The following is a 16,040-nucleotide window of genomic DNA, read 5'->3' as shown; positions in this document are numbered from 1 at the left end:
CATTGAGTTCTAAGGGAGCTGTGCCGGGACCGGTCGAAAACGACGTTACAGCCGGGAAAACGCAGCTCCCGGAAACGTAACAGCGAGGTTCTACTGTAACACTATACGACGCTACGACGCCATCGTGACGCTCGCTCTTAGTTTCCGATGCCTCGCGCTTGTGCGAAACGACACGCGTCCACGCATCCGGTACCTGGTGTGACATTCCGAGGATGAGTGCTTCGACGAAAACGGAAAACGGGTGCGCGTTACAATTGAGGGCGCGTTAGAATCGATTAAATACGGTAAACGTTTATTTTTCGAATTTTCGTGCCGAACCTGCATATAACGAAATCCTCTTTATAACGAAGTTTTTCGGGAACTTGTCAATGTCGTTATATCCAGGTTTAACTGTATTCTCAGTAAATAATTTAATATTGCATTATTTATGTGAACGATTTTCGGTTTCAGTTTCTGGGCGCCAAGAGTTGGACAGTGACGTCACTGTCTAGGAAGCTTGGTAACGTGGACCCACAAAGCTGTGACCCACGCATAGCTGCATCGTCTGCCCTCGTGCACACGTTCTGTACCAGCGCAGGCAAACAAAACCACGGCTATAGTCGTCAGGGCTAGCTGCGGCAGCTCCGATTCCGACTCTACGTCTGCATCCGATGCGGCTCACTGCACTCTAGACTCTAGGCACTCTAGGCTTGCCCGGTGCTGTGGGTCACCGACTCACCGCTCATTGTACAGCACTCTAATGTGGTATGACTTCACTAAAGCTTTCGTTACGCTTCCAGCACAGTGACGTCGGTGTCAATTGTGCTAGCGATGGGTCTCGATCGCGAGAATGAGTATTTAGGCGCTCCTTAGAAGCGAATTAAAATATATTTTAAACATTTGCTGTGTCTAATACTTTATGTTGAGTGTCCTTGCATACAGAGGAAGCCTACAGTAGGCTTTTTATAGCCTCAAAATTTGGTGTCTCAACCCCTTTAAGGTTTCTGTAGCCCTGAATGTAATCAAGGACGACGGCTGAGGGTCCGTTTGGGAGGCTGGAAAAATTTATGGAAGCATTCCCACGAGTTGGTGTGTTTGTGAGTATGAATCGGTGTTACAGTAGTCGGAAGCCACAAGCGATGAAAAGCCAAAAGTGCGAGAATCGTTCTTGCCTGCTATGCTTGATTGTGTTCGCACGCTTGTGTGCTCAAGTATAGGTGGTTCCACATCGCACTCCCCAGTGACGGCTCCCTCACAGTAACAGAAATTAATCTCGAAGGTCAAGCTACCACTAATGAGTGTTTTAATTGTTTCAAGGTGAGAGCTACCACGAGCGAAGGAAAGTTGCTCCCTGAAGCCATGCCAGTCCAGTCACTGATTACCACAGCAACGGGTCTGCCTTGGTGACTCAAGAAGGTCACCGAATGAGATAGCCCTGCTACCCAGGTGAGATGACAGGGCTTATTTCTCATGAAATGTCGCTAAGCGTCTGGCACGTATGCTTAAGTGTGCGCATATCGTAAGTGTATGCGCAAGAGACTTAGAAATCGCTTGTGCAGTAAATATGACGCTGCAACCAGGTCGCACAGACAGGTCGTGAGGCGCCAAGCACGACACGTCTGGAGCGGATGACAAGATCTGAACACCGGTGTGGTGGTTTGCACGGAAATCGATGTCGCGCTCCGGCCCCGGGCTGAATAAAGCAAGGACGCAATACATAACGCATCGCCATGTAAAAAATCACCAGACGCTGGCTGGGCAAATTAGCAAGCAAGTGTAGTCATCCCTTTCAATATTTCCCTCGTTACATTCTAATGCATCTTTGTCGCGACTGTGGGTCGTGGTTCAGAATTTGCACTGGTTTATCTGTGTAAGCAGCTTCACACTCTTCCGCGGAAAAAGGACGCGGCGCTTCCCCCGAAATAGCGCCGAATGGGACAGGTGCATGAGGAGGCCCAAATGCTGCAAATATTGCTGTGGTCGAAAACAAAGGGATAATTTTCAACATCTAACCGGCGTTAATCACACGGTTTTTAACAACGGAGCTGTTTAAGCTGGGCGTAATGTGTCTGCTGAATAAAAAAAAAGGTCGCAAGCCTTCGCGGCACACGCAGCACAGTCATAGCGTAAGCTTGACTATGCTGACGAGAAGTTTTAACCAGAGAAGTTTTGACGAGAAGTGTTGACGAGAACGATCTGAACTGCCCGCCCGGTGTCGATGGTGAGCTGCGGCTTGTAATGCTCTCTGCATAGCAGTCTGCTGAGCCTGATGATGCCTGGTTGTAGCCGTGCATGTAGCTCTACGATTCGCTTCTTCAGCAGCAGTTTTTCTTTTTCTTTCTGAGGTTTTACGTGCCAAAATCAGTTCTGATATGAGGCACGCCGTAGTGGAGGACTCTGGATTAATTTTGACCACTTGGGGTTCTTTAACGTGCACTACAACGCAAGCACACGGGCGTTTTTGCATTCGCCTCCATCGAAATGCGGCCGCAGCGGCCCGGATCAGCAGCGGTTCGTACCTTGCGAGGAGATGCCATAACATGTATCGAAGAGATATCCAGAATACGTGGTGCACATCTCACATAGGGATCGCGTTCATTGCGCGCCTCGTCTGAATCGCATCTCGTCATCTGTGCCTGCGCACAGTGCGTTTGCAGGCACCTTAACTAGATGACGCCACCACACTGGCGGAGGCTCGGGTCGTCTGAGCCTGCGCGCCTGCCTAGGGCGTGTTTATAGGGCATTGTCCCGCAGCCTGATAGCAAGCGCTTGCGTGGCTCAGTGGTAGAATATCTGACTCCCACGCAGCGGGCGTGGGCTCGATCCCGGCGAGAACTGGGCACTTTTTTCGCATTATTGGCGATAGCGGTCATGGACACGGCCGCCACCGGCGGCGGCGGACACCATCGCGAACCGAAACGGCTATTGGAATGAGCCCATAACAGCTTACGCTGTCAAATGCAGAAAGGGTCCAAGCGCAATGACACATACCCCTGTGAACTATACACTGATCCTGGCTAAGACTAGCTAAGCATGGTTGTGACTACTTAAGCTTAGTCAGTCATCGATAGCCAATCAATAGCTAATCCGGAAAATGCTGGGGATGACTTCGTAGTGCTTAGCCTAGTCTAAATATGTGGCCAATACCTTGCGTAGCCAATCGATAGCGAATCAATAGGAAGTTTTAGTATAGCGGAAAACAGCAAACGTATAGATTTAGCATTAGCGTTGCGTGCTACAAGCTGCGCATGCGCAGAACGTAAACGTAGCCAGAACTCTTACGTACGTACGCTATTTCTGGAATATAGCGTTCAACACTAACGCACACAAGGGATTCCGTACGTAGGGCAAGATGGCGGCGCCTGTTGAAGCGAGAGCCGTCCACTTCGGATCTATCGAGTCGTCGGCCTGCACTGTTCAGCTCATTCGTTCCCCACTAATGCTCATGTTTTCTTTAGATTTGTGTGATGCTGCTTCGACAGCGGCGTACAGGTGACAAATGGGCGTTGCTCTCAATATACGTTCTCGATTAGCAGCGGAGTAGGCTTGACGAGTGGGTATGCTCATGTTTGCTGTATCCGCCTCGAGATGGCACCCAAGTATATTTGCATTAGCGTTAACGTTTTGCTCCGTTTCGCTATTTTAAAACACTACCTTGTACCGCGCAGTGCAGCCTTTCTTGCGTTAGCGTTGCGTCGCAAAGCTTACGTTGCACCGCACGCTAACGTAAGCTTTTTCCGCTATACTAAAACTCCCTAATAGCTAATCAATAAATTCCGCAAAATGCTGGAGATGGCTTGGTAGTGCTTAGCCTAGCCCAAATACGCGGCCAATACCTTGCGATAGCCAATAGATAGCCAATCAATAGCTAATTGATAATCAATCAATAATCAATAAATTCCAGAAAATGCTGGGGATGACTTGGTAGTGCTTAGCCTAGCCCAAAAGCCAGGACTAGCTAGGTGTCCATCAGCTCCGCTGTCTCTTTGGCATTGCACCTGCAGTGCAAGCTACGCTAATTTTTTGGAAAGTGTTTCAGGTGAGGTACAAGCTGTCACCCATTATCCATGTGCAAGGTCGTGATGGAAGCCAACTCGGGGTCGTGAGCCTCGGCGTTACTGTTCGTGAGCCAGGCGGGGTCAAATGCCAGCTCGGCCACCACATCTCCGTGGCCTCCGGCTGCTTCCCTGCAAAACGCGACAGAGACGCGTGAACCAAAAATTGTTAGTGGCGTCCTTTAGCAGCAAACTGTCATAATTTGACAACACAACAATATCATCCTAATGCCATCTGGATGACAAATTAATAAACAGACATGACAGACCTCTGTCCCGTTCTGTTGATGCTGACAGTTTCAGTGTCAGATCTTGTCTCCATGCTACTTAGGAGAAAGATTTAGCTTGGTGCTAACTGCAATCTTCCTATTCAAGTACATGCAAGACACTGAAATACTCTCATGAGACATCCAGGGGACCAATCTGGCTGAAATTTGTTGACCCCCCCCCCCCCCCCATTTGAGAGATAGAAAGTAAAATTCTAGCAATTGCAGGAAGCCAAATCTTGATTTGACCCTAAGACTTTTTACAAAAGTTGCAGAAGATTACTAAGTTTAAAAGAGAGAGAGCAGACTTCTGCGATTCCTTCGGCTTTCAACTTATTGACTGCTTCTCCCACTGTTAACATCACCATCTTATATTTCCTTGCCTACTTTATCCTCATTTAATGTGCAGCCTCACCCACTACCGGGAACTGAAAAAAAATAAACGGCGGTTATTGGTTATTGGGCGGTTGGTTGTGGTGAGGGGTGTGGCGGTATGAAAATGTAATCATTTAACATAAGAATTTGAAAAAAGGTTAAATGATATTTAATATTTAAATTATAATTATAAATTTCGCAATATTAAAAACAGAAAAGCGTGGATTAGGTAAATAAGTTGTGACTCTCTATCTTCATTGCAGTGTACGCAACTTCCTTTCACTATGGCATAGTAATGCATTTTGTCATGTTTCAAATATGTACATGGACAGAGAAAGATATCTCCGATTTCCCATGCCTACGTAGGCTATATTTATTTAGTTGAAATATATTGGCAACTTCAGAATCCGCGACTTGTGCTGGTAACACTGTCCAAATAAACAAAGATGGCTTCATGGAGGAAGGAAAAACTGTGGAGAGGCCCTCTTTGTGAAGCTAAGTGACGCCGGAAGTTGGCGTTACTCCGCCATAATGTCGGACCAGATTCTCCTCTCTTGTTTACATTTCTCGCCTTCGGCACGCGACCGCGCTGCGCGCACATTCGCGAGCTGTAGTGATCCAACCAAGGGATCCAATCACGGTGTGTTCCATCGCGATACTACCTATGGCAACTCCATCTGCAGTTTATGAGAACACACACGTATGCTGGTCGTGGCTTTATAGGAATCGTGCTTCATTGAACACGTTTCGGGCGGCCACGCACCGCAGAGATGTGACAGATGTGGCAAGCCACAGCGCGCCGATGAACAGTCCGGCAGAGGAGAACGTCGTTGCAAGTTTAAATACACCGACCGTGCGGCCTGAGGTATATTGTGCTCACGGTAAGTGAAGCTTCACGGAAACAAAGTTCTGCGGTGCCGAACAGTAAGAGCGTATGCGCGCGGCTAGCACGTTCACCGGGCCTACGTGCGACCATCAGCCGTTTGATGTGCGCACAGTCGACCGATTCTATAATAACAGTAGCGCGAGAGCGTCGACTGGACGAGCCGCAGCATTCGATGGAGGCGCATGATTTTGGGCCAGTTATGCACCCCAGTGGTGTAGAAAATTTTAATCGAGCCCCATGGTTCCCCTTCTTAATGTTTTCGAGAGTATCACAGAAGTACATTTCTGAGCGGTGGCGGTAGGAGTGGTGATGACTGATCCTGCGTCTCCCGCACTATGTTCGCGATGTAACTGGAACCGCCAGCCTACGAGTAGGCTTGTGGTTCAAGCACTGGCTTCTTGGGTGTCTTCGTCGACTGAGACCTCTGTATCAATCGCGATTCATGTGATTTCACTCAGAGGCTGTTTCATGACTTTTCTGTCAGAACCACTCGTCACCCGCCGGCTTTCGTTGAACCTGCTTTCTTGCTCAGTGAGAACGCTGTTTTCAACGATGGTCGATTTCATCATGAGCCGGTAGTTCTCCAGAACTTTGATTGAGTGGTCCCCACCTTGGTGTACCGCTTTGGCAACTCATACAGATATCGCGTGTCGTCGTGGTAGATGGACAGGATGGACTTCAATTTCTAGCACAGGCTTGAACGAAGCTAACTGGGGTCGTCGACATTCTCGTCCCGGCTGTAGGAGGCCGGCTTCTGTTGCGGATTTCTCGGTGTCAATACAAGTTGAGTGGCGTGGTGCTTTGTGGCGTGGTCACGTTGAGTGCACAGTAAGTACGCAGCAGGGATGGTCGTTCGATACAGATCCTGTGGCCAGCGCGAATGCTGATGGTACCTGTGGTGGTGGACACAGTTGGCATTGCCTGTGTCCCGCGGGGTTCTGTTTCGATAGGGACGGGACCTTGAACTAGAGAGGCTGTCTTCTCTGCGTTCGACTTGCGCCTGCATGAATTTCATCAACTTTCGCACCTCTTGCCGTGACCTCGGAGTAGCCCCGTCATCGGCTTCATTCTCCTTCATGCATTGACGGTATAAAATGGTGATATCTCCACGGAGAGCGATCGCATAAGGACACAATGAAGTATGACCGCATATTCTGACGCTGGAACCCCGAGGCTGTCGAGGCAGCTTGTACGAAAGTGCATCTCTTCGTAGGGTTCTCGTAGCTGCGATACCTGAAAGAGCGATCAATGGGCACGATGGCAAGCAAACTGTCAATGTGGTCATCAACGAGTGCGGTAGCAGGGCCGAACCTTTCTCGGAGCATTCTCAGCGCTACCGCGTAGTTTGCTTCCGCCAGGCGCACACCTTCGACTGCACCTTTCACTGTGCCGGTTAAGTATGGTCTTAAATATGAAAACTTCTCTATGTCAGACAGCTCGCGGTTGTTATGGATCATGGCCTTGAAATGTTCCCAGAAGCACTGCCACTTGCAAAGTTCACTGGAGAAAACAGGTACAGTCTGTCTCACCTAAGGGAAAACTCGGAGCGCATTGCAATGCGCTCCGAGTTTTAAGTGTGAAATAGACTGTACATGTAGTTTCGGTAGGGCAACTCGTATCGGTGCTTGTGTGGAGAAGCCTTCGGGGGTGGGTTCGCTCCCAACGCTCTGGGTGGCGCTGTCTCCGTACCTTGCAGCAGTTCAAGAGGAGTAGTGCACCAAATTGGGCTAGTTGGTTGAAGTGCATATTGGAAAGATTTTAACTGCGCTAGAAACAGGGACATTCTAGAAACATGGCTATTCTCACGTGGCGAAGCACTGCAGGGACTGTGAAAAGGAGACAAACAAGACGTGCCGACCGCTACTGAAAAAAACTAAGATTTTATATCGCCATAAGAACCGCATCACGCGGGATATCTTCGAGGCTTATGCAATTAAGAAAACACATGGATGCATCAGTGATCCGTCGGTGGTGCTTGCAGATTGTCAAGTGCAATATCTAGGCGCAAGATTGTGATTGAAGCGTACATGTGAGCATGTCTTGCCAATCAGATCATGTTGTTTTGCTATCCTCACTGTATATATGTCATCTTGCACCCTTAAAAATTTAGTTGTGAGTCTGCGCACATGGTGTATTTTTCATCCTCCTTCGTCCCTGTTTCTAGCGCAGTTAAAATCTTACCAATATGACCTTTACTCTTCCTTGTGTTCATTGTATGTCCCATGCATCAGAAAACGCTAAATATCCGGGCAGCCTTTAAAAGTAGCCAGTAAAACCGTACATCACAATGTTGTTCGCATATACCAGTACAGGCTGGAAATGGGAATATCAGACTGGGCGTTTTGAGGCTGTGGAGATATTCAGCTTTTTGTCAGATCCCTTGGTCAGTAAACTTTTTGGTCGATAGTACATGATGTGGGCCCTCTCTCTCTCTCGTTCACGCCTGTGCCCGCCGTCTCCATAACAAGGTGGCTGTCCACTGCATGCGCTGAAAATGCTCGTCTATAGCTATGGGTTATTCAGCGGTTGCATGAAGGTTATGCATCGATTAGTGCATATGGACTTTTTTTCCATGCATATTTCTGAGCTTGTGCCTTTTCGGACGGTATGTAAGTCAATTTTTTTCCTACTCACTGTTGCGAGCCTTCCAGCGCCGCGGCATTCTTGCTCTCGAACACTTGGCGCATCACGTGGTAGAAGGGCCACACCTTGACTGGCTTCCGAAAGCGCGGTGTGCACAGGCGCCGGTTCAGCAGCTCCTGCTTGCGCACCTTGAAGTACTTGTCACGCATGTTGCGCCACTTGCTCATCGCCTTGTTGCCTGCGTCGCACGTCGCACCAACCGTTTATTTATTTAGCAGTGCCCAAAGAGGGGCGAAACGTTGTCTGCCGGCACATTTCCGTGGGGGCTATTGTGCCAGCAGTTCCAGGACAAATTGGTCTGCGGCCGCTAAAGTGGCATGCATGACAAAGGGCAAGCTTACTAAGGCATGTGCGCACTTGATTCTACAGTGTCTCTAGATCACGACGACCGCTGTGTCCGCCGCGCATGTCTAAGACCGAGGGCATATGTACTGTACCAATAAGCTTTTATTTCATCAATGAATCCGTTTGTATTTTACATCAAGTCCCCGAGAAAATCGCAGAGAAAATCGCAGTTGCATTCAACACATGCAAACGGTAAACGCTCATGGCCACGATGAGTGAACCCTCGCAAAACTGCACATGTAAAACTGAACGGCTACGAGAGTGCGGCAATAACAACTTCAGTATTCGACCTGTAATGTGCAACTATAAAACATTTTATTTACGGCCTGATTAGAGTCACTGTCGCGGGTACCAACACGGCTGTGGAAGCACTTCTCTGTGAATGGCTGTACCCAAAGCTAAAGCTCCTCTATTGAGCCTTTTCCCGGCAATCCCATGGGCGCTGCCATGTTTGATCACGTGGTGACGCACGCGTCCATTGCTTGCCTCAACTGCCTCCTTGTTCACAATGGAAGTGTATGATGCCGGCGTGGCTTAGAAAACCTCTATTTTCGGAGATATCGTAGACGGTGACTAGGTGGACGACACGAAGCTTTGATCACAGCTTAAGAGAACATGCAAAAGCGCCTTCGGAGCTGATTAAGCTATGTCCAAACGGCGCAAGCTGCGTAGATGGTGCTTGTTTTAAAAGCTATACCAAGCTATCCAAACATTCCGCTCATGAATTCAGTCAGGATTAGTGTTTTTTGCTCTTTGTACTTTATTCGGCAAATATTTTGAAGCAGTGGCTTGTCAGTTTCTGACTCGGTGAAGTTCCTCGGTGCGGCCACTATCTGATTATTTTCTGCCTAATCGCTCGCGGGTGTGCTCAGTTCCCGTAGATTTGTTCTTGCTGTGCACAAGGCTTGAAACGTAGCTGTTTTGTACATTGTAATACCTTGTAGCAAATATATATTACAGCTAGTAACTCGCTTACTCTTGTGGACCGTCACAAAACATTCAGCTTCGACCATTCCTGCGCCATCGGTGTAATCTGTTATTTATTGTGCATGTATAGTGCGCATATAGTCAAGTGTGCGCCCATTCACTTATTCTTGATACGTCGGCGATAGAGTGGGCGTAAGTTTTCCTGCCACTTGGGGTGGTTGTGTACAGATAACGTGCGCGAAACTTACTATGACAGGAAGCGGCGCTACTCCCTTTGTCATTGTTTAACGAGTGGCACTCACTCTTGCCGACGTTCTGGGGATGAAGCCCTTTCTTTGAAGGTTAGCGATATAAGGCTGACGGATGAGCAAATTCCTGTATCCTCGAGGAAAGCTGTACATCACGAAGTGCCGGTAACACGTTCGGACAGTTGAAGCAGCGGTCCGCGAACTTGGCCACACAGATTCATTATATTCCTTAACCAGTAGCGCACCCAGGATCTCTGCCAGGGGGGGGGGTTGACAGTTTGCCAAAACCATCTAAACAGCACTAATTTCGATTTCTTCACGAAAAATTGTCAAAAAATTCACTTTTTGCGAGTGTGCAGACGATTGCGCGTCTTACATCTTAGTTGCAGTACTCAAATGCGCAAGGAGAGAAAAGGGGTTGAACAAAAGGGGGGGGGGGTTAAGTCGGCATCAGGGGGGGGGGGGGGGTTACAACCGGCGAAATCCCCCCGCCCGTCGGTGCGCCACTGTCCTTAACATGCCAGTCACTATTTTTGCAGCTAACTACTGCACACGTCTTCAATACACATGATTAAATCTAGCATGATTGGAGCACAGTGTGTTAGCGACATGGTTAGCAAAAACTCAGTTGCATTTCCGACAGCTGATCGCACAGAAGCAAGGTAGAAGCGGTGACGGTTTCGTAATCGAGCGCAGTCGCTGAGGAGACGTGTGGCGCGCCGCCATGAGCGCCATCTCCTTTCTCTAAACGAACTGCTCCGCGAAAAGGGTCAATATAAAAAGTAGCGACACTCTCCTCCTCCGCCTTCCCTGCTCCTCGTTTCTCCTAAGCGCACAGCACGCTTAGCAATGCCGTGCACTTTAAGCGTTCGCGTTGGCGTTCTAGCTCCGAGAAACTTCGTATATAATTATAGCAAAGGATTTCTATGCGGAGGGTTATATATATATATATATATATATATATATATATATATATATATATATATATATATATATATACTAACACGTGCACTTTTTTATCTTTCACCAGTGACCGCTTTTCATCGGCTCAGTAGTAGTAGTAGTAGACATTTATTCAGCCAAAAATTATAGGCCGAGCATATCAACCGCCTGGGCGGCAAGTCTACGCTGTTCTTCCCCTTCAGCGCCAAGCCAGTCGAGCCAGGTGGTGATGGAAAGGGAAGGGGGAGGTTATGAATGCGATTGCTGAGCAGCGAGGCAGTAGAAAAGGCAATGAGCTAGGTCCACATATGTAGAGGGGCAGTTGGGACAGCTGGGGTCGACTCGATAATGATAGAGAAACAGACAGGAGGGGGGTAACAAATGCATTCATTCATTTGGACATGCCGCAAAAGGCGAGCCTCCGGCACAGTGAGTGATGGATGAGGCGGAGGGTATAGGCGCTTGTCGAGACGGAGCTGGAGGTAGACTTCCTTGATGGTGCGGCACAGGGAGAGTCTCCCACCGTCTTCCGAGGGCTTGGGCCAGGGGATCAACGGTGCCTGGTTAGAAGCGTCACGGGTGAGCTGATGGGCCAGCTCAACATCGGCTAACAAATGTTTAACATTAGCGCTCGGCGCAGGACGCGCCTGCATGTATCAGAAGTTACTCGAACGTTGTCCATGCTTGTGTCCATTGTCTGTTGTCACAGACGCTTATGTAATCTGATTGTATGAGCGACGCGACCTGTCTAGTACTTTCTGGAAGACACGAGGGCACCAGGGTGGAACCTCTGGAACCTACGATGACTCATGTAGAAAAGCCGACGCGTTTCGCCGCTGATCAGATTTCGACGATCGCCGACTGTGTTCGCCGCTATCGTTGTGCTTCGAGTGCAACTTGCTTTTGTGGGCACAGGTTCGCCCAATAAAAAGTACGTTTCGTCATTCACAGTTTTGTGACTGTTTTCTTCACCGCAACTACTACGTGACAATATATACAAATTCAGCGACGGCAGATTCTTTTTCCTGTTTTGATAACTATTTTTATAAATATCTAAACGAGCGCTAACGCCGTACCATGACGATTCCGAATGTACCACGTGCACTACATTTGTCAAGGGCGTGTCGCAAGATCTTGTTGCGAATGGTTGTAAATAACACGTTGACGATCGAATGCCAACATCCTGGCCTCCAGCAAACCCTCAGTAAGCTAAATAATCCTCTCCGTCCTTGCCACTTGAATTCGCGGCACGTATAAGCTATGACGCTCAAAGGCTGGCGGAGGGCACGGACACACCAGCCTTAGTGTCCTACAGTAAGTGCATCTCAGACAAATAGTGGCCGTACGAACTAATAGTTGAACGAACAAGCAAGCAAACGACTAAACGAACGAACAAACGACTAAATTAATGACGACTAAACCAGCCAGTGAACGAGCGGGCAACCGCATGTTTTCTTTGCGAGTGCTCCACCCTCGCATCTTAACCTTCACACACTTTAAAGCTAACGCGAATTAGCACGTACGTCTCAAACACCTATGATGCTGTCATTCGGCGACGAATGCACCCCGTAACTCGGTTTCGGGAGAGCACGGACACTTTTCATCGGTGCCTTTGTATCACAAATCTACCGGGTGGCCGCCAACGACGAACAAGAACAAAAGAGGCAAACAAAGCTATTCGCTCTAAAGAAAGCTAGTAAGTAAGTAACCACAAAAGGCAGAGCTGCTTTCCTAAGATGAGTTTTCATGCTCGAGCCTCCAATGTCAAAAGGACTGAGCTGAATCGTAAAAGTTTCGTAATCACGTTTTCACACGCAGTTTCGCGTGCCCGCGAATTAAAGCCTGTTGGTGCACAAAACGATTAAGCTTCTTGCCTTTGCTGAAACTAATTTGGCATCCGAAGGCGCAGGAGATCATGGTGATGGAAATTTCCGTGAAGCAACGTCACACTTGCGGCAAAACATAGTTCCAACGTTCGAAAACCAAAGCAACACGGAAGAGCAACGGCGCCAACATGTGCTGGTTGGGTTGGGGAAAAGAGAAAAGATGCATGTTTCTGCATCTTTTCTCTTTTCCCCAACCCAACCAGCACATGTTGGCGCCATTGCTCTTCCATGTTGCTTTTCAAAAAAACAAAAAAAAAACATGCGCAGATGCTTACAAAACAAATGCCCAAGCGCAGCTCTGAAGCATTTATGTAAAGAGCATAGGGGCAGACTTTCTCATTTTTTAAAGTCACAATTAGCTTGCATGCGCGGTTCTAATCATGACTGAAACCGAAACTAACAGTTCAGCTATTTTTACATTTATCAAAATTTCTGAGGATCGGGTCATGTCGCGGTAACCAGAACAATACTCCACTAAAACCGAAATAAACCGGTGCCAGGGGAACTCTGAACCGGTAACCAGAACAATGATAACCCGATCTTCAAAAAGGCGAATCAAGATAAATCAATTGTCTCGTGTTGCGCACTAACCGCAACTGAAAACAGGTCGTTCTGCCAGGTTGAGTCCCTGGTTAAAATTACTACTGCATTTTTTAATGATAAATCTACGCGCTGAGCGAAAAATTAAGAAGCAGTCGATACATCCTTACATTTAGACGGCCTGTTCAGGTCTCTTGATGTATGCACAGCATACTTCTCGTTGACGGCAGCCAAGGACATCTCAAAAAGCTTGAGTTCACCGTCTGACTTCAGGTAACCATGGGAGTAGCCGCTTCATGGGCCGATATGTTTTAGCAATGCCTTATGACTTATTCTATACTAGTCTTATCATTCACCACTCACGGCCGGCTGATATCGTTGGAAACGCAAGCGGACCGTCGCTCTGACCACTGACAAAGCGCGATAAGCGCGAAAAGGCATTATCCCCGGAAAGGCATCTCTTCAAAATACCGACCATGATGATGTAACCCTTGGAGGTACTTTTCGATCACCTTCTGTCGGTCAGGAGGCTCGCTCATCGTTGCATTCTGCGCTCACAAGCGAAACAAAACAACGCACGCCGCGAATATGATACGCACGCCAACTTCTCGCTCACGTGGAATGAGCTGATCCGAACTGAGGCGCCGCACACCGACCGCACCGCCAAACAGAGAGGGAAATAAAAGAAAATGGTGATACGTCACCGAGGCGAGGCTAGAGATGCGAAGTGCGTAAAGAAAAGGGAAAATTCCGGAAAAAAACTGGGTTTTTTTTTTCATTTTTTTCGGCACAGTTGGAAAAATTGGTCAAAATTTCCGCGGGAAAACGTACCGAAATAAAACTTAGGCAACACCCAGCGTGTTAAACGTGAAAGCGAAACGCAGAACGCGAAACGTCGCACATGATACCAAAACACCAAACGACGGCTGGCCACTCGTCATCGATATCACATAATGTCAGCTCCAGCGTCAGCGTGGCTTCGTCATTCGGGTGCGGTTTCGCATGTTTTGGTGCCCGTTATTGTTCAATATTGACTTTCCCTTGTGCATTTGTGCAACCTGTGGCGGAAGTCCGCATATGAAGCCGTGTGGAAGCAGATTCTGCAATAGTACAGCCAATTTCCGACGTGTGGATGCACTTCACGGTCGGGGAGACATCTTGATCCTTTCCATAGTCAAAGCCACGACGAAATAGTCACAGAAGAGACATTTGTTCTTTGTTCTAACTGCCGTAACAATTCTAAGAAGCCGCACCCATCCACAGAGAACTGAGCACGTTCACGGTGATGCTTCCGGCTTGTCTTCGATTTGTTAAACCCTGCATTCGTTTGTGAAAAGGCAGAAAGCATTTCACTTCTGTCATTTACATAATGAGAGCTGTGGCTTTTGGCATTTGGCAATAAACTATTGACCCTATGTTAAAGAAAATTTGTTCTTTTTCATTTTTTCCGAAATTTCGGGAAAAGACGTGAAAAAAACAGGTTTTTTTCAGATTGCTCAAAATTTCCGGAAATTTTACATCTCTAGGCGAGGCCCTGCCCCTGCACGGATTCGTTGTAAAAACAGTCGCACCCCTCAACCTCGGCCAGTGTAGCTCACGCTACAAAATGCTGGCTACGTGATGAACGGCTAAACACCGTTGTCGACACTGTTAGGGGAGAGGTGGGCGGGAGCCCAGAGAGAGTTGGCGGCAGAGACCGGCAGGTCTGCGCGCAAGCACCTCAGTGAGAGAGCGAACACAGTATAGGGTGCCTCGATGCCCTCCTCATACACCACTTCCCTTCCACTGGGAAGTTGCGTTTGCTCTCCGCCGTGCGTTCGCTCCCCGTGAAAGCGCGCGTCCCTCGCCCTCGCTCGCTTTCACTCGCACATACAGCATACGGCCAATGAGAGTTTTTTTTTTCTATTGCCGGACGCGACGATCGAAAGGTTAGCCCTTAACAGCTTCGCTGTAAAAAATTTAAACCCATCCCCTACCGGGAACAGGGCTGCAGGCGAAGCTTGTCCAACGCTAGGAGAGGGGTTGGTTAGTTTTTTGAGCGTTTGGGGGGTACGTTCACGGACCCGCTGCCGTTCCTTCAACGTAGCCTGCTCTTCGGCAGAACGAACCAAACACGGCCTCCCCATCTGACTGCCGGGCCTGAACTGGCAGGAAATGGCAGGCGCGAGGCGAGCGAACACGCGATCACACCCTTCCCCTCCTCCGGAGAGAGGGGACGCCTGTAATTGGCTGGGGGGTATGGCGTGATATCAGTTGGTATGACGTTTCAATGACGTTGAAAAGAAAAGTATACAATCATTGCATTCTACCGGTGCTAACATAACATGGAGGTTAACAAAGAAGCTCGAGAACAAGTTAAGGACCGCACAAAGATTGATGGAACAAAAAATGTTAGCCCTAAAGTTAAGAGACATGAAGAGAGCTGTGTGGACCAGAGAGCAAACGGGGATTACCGATATTCTAGCTGACATTAAGAGAAAGAAATGGAGCTGGGTAGGCCATGTATTGCGTAGGGTAGATAACCGGTGGACCATTAGAGTTACAGAATGGGTGCCATGAGATGGGAAGCGCAGTCGAGGATGGCAGAAGACCAGGTGCGGTGAAGTTGAGAAATTTACAGGCGCAAGTTGGAATCAACTAGCTCAAGACAGGGATATTTGGAGATCGCTGGGAGAGGCCTTCGTCCTGCAGTGGACATAAAATATAGGCAGATGATGATCATAAAGGTGGGACCCCGCGCGCCAGCTGCGGGTGCCACGTCTACTTCTTCATGCATATAAAACCCCGCTTTAAATCACGTGTATGATGAACCCATAGTGACTGAATTGGTTAGCGTGGTGGTCTCGCAACCCGAAGAGCAATTTGTATTTTCGCACAGCTTGGGTTTATTCGTTCGGTGTTGATGTTGCCGTCAGGCAACATCAACACCGACGCCCACACGAGCGAGG

At 48.4% G+C, this 16,040-nt stretch overlaps 1 protein-coding gene across 2 annotated transcripts in view; it reads right to left on the bottom strand.

Moving 5' to 3' along the window:
• Positions 1-16,040, bottom strand: part of LOC119431366 (uncharacterized) — a 47,769-nt gene that overhangs the window by 18,095 nt on the left and 13,634 nt on the right. For both annotated transcript variants that reach the window (XM_037698856.2, XM_049657281.1), the window contains exons 2-3: positions 8,196-8,382; positions 4,038-4,166 (exon numbers count right to left, since the gene is read on the bottom strand). In XM_037698856.2, coding sequence (XP_037554784.1) covers positions 4,038-4,166; positions 8,196-8,382 — 316 coding nt within the window. The remainder of the gene's footprint in view (positions 1-4,037; positions 4,167-8,195; positions 8,383-16,040) is intronic.

This window comes from Dermacentor silvarum, chromosome 10 (genome assembly GCF_013339745.2).
Source record: "Dermacentor silvarum isolate Dsil-2018 chromosome 10, BIME_Dsil_1.4, whole genome shotgun sequence".
Classification (NCBI taxonomy): domain Eukaryota; kingdom Metazoa; phylum Arthropoda; class Arachnida; order Ixodida; family Ixodidae; genus Dermacentor; species Dermacentor silvarum.
The sequence above is the reverse complement of the archived record's forward strand: the minus strand, read 5'-3'. Positions and strand labels throughout refer to the sequence as shown.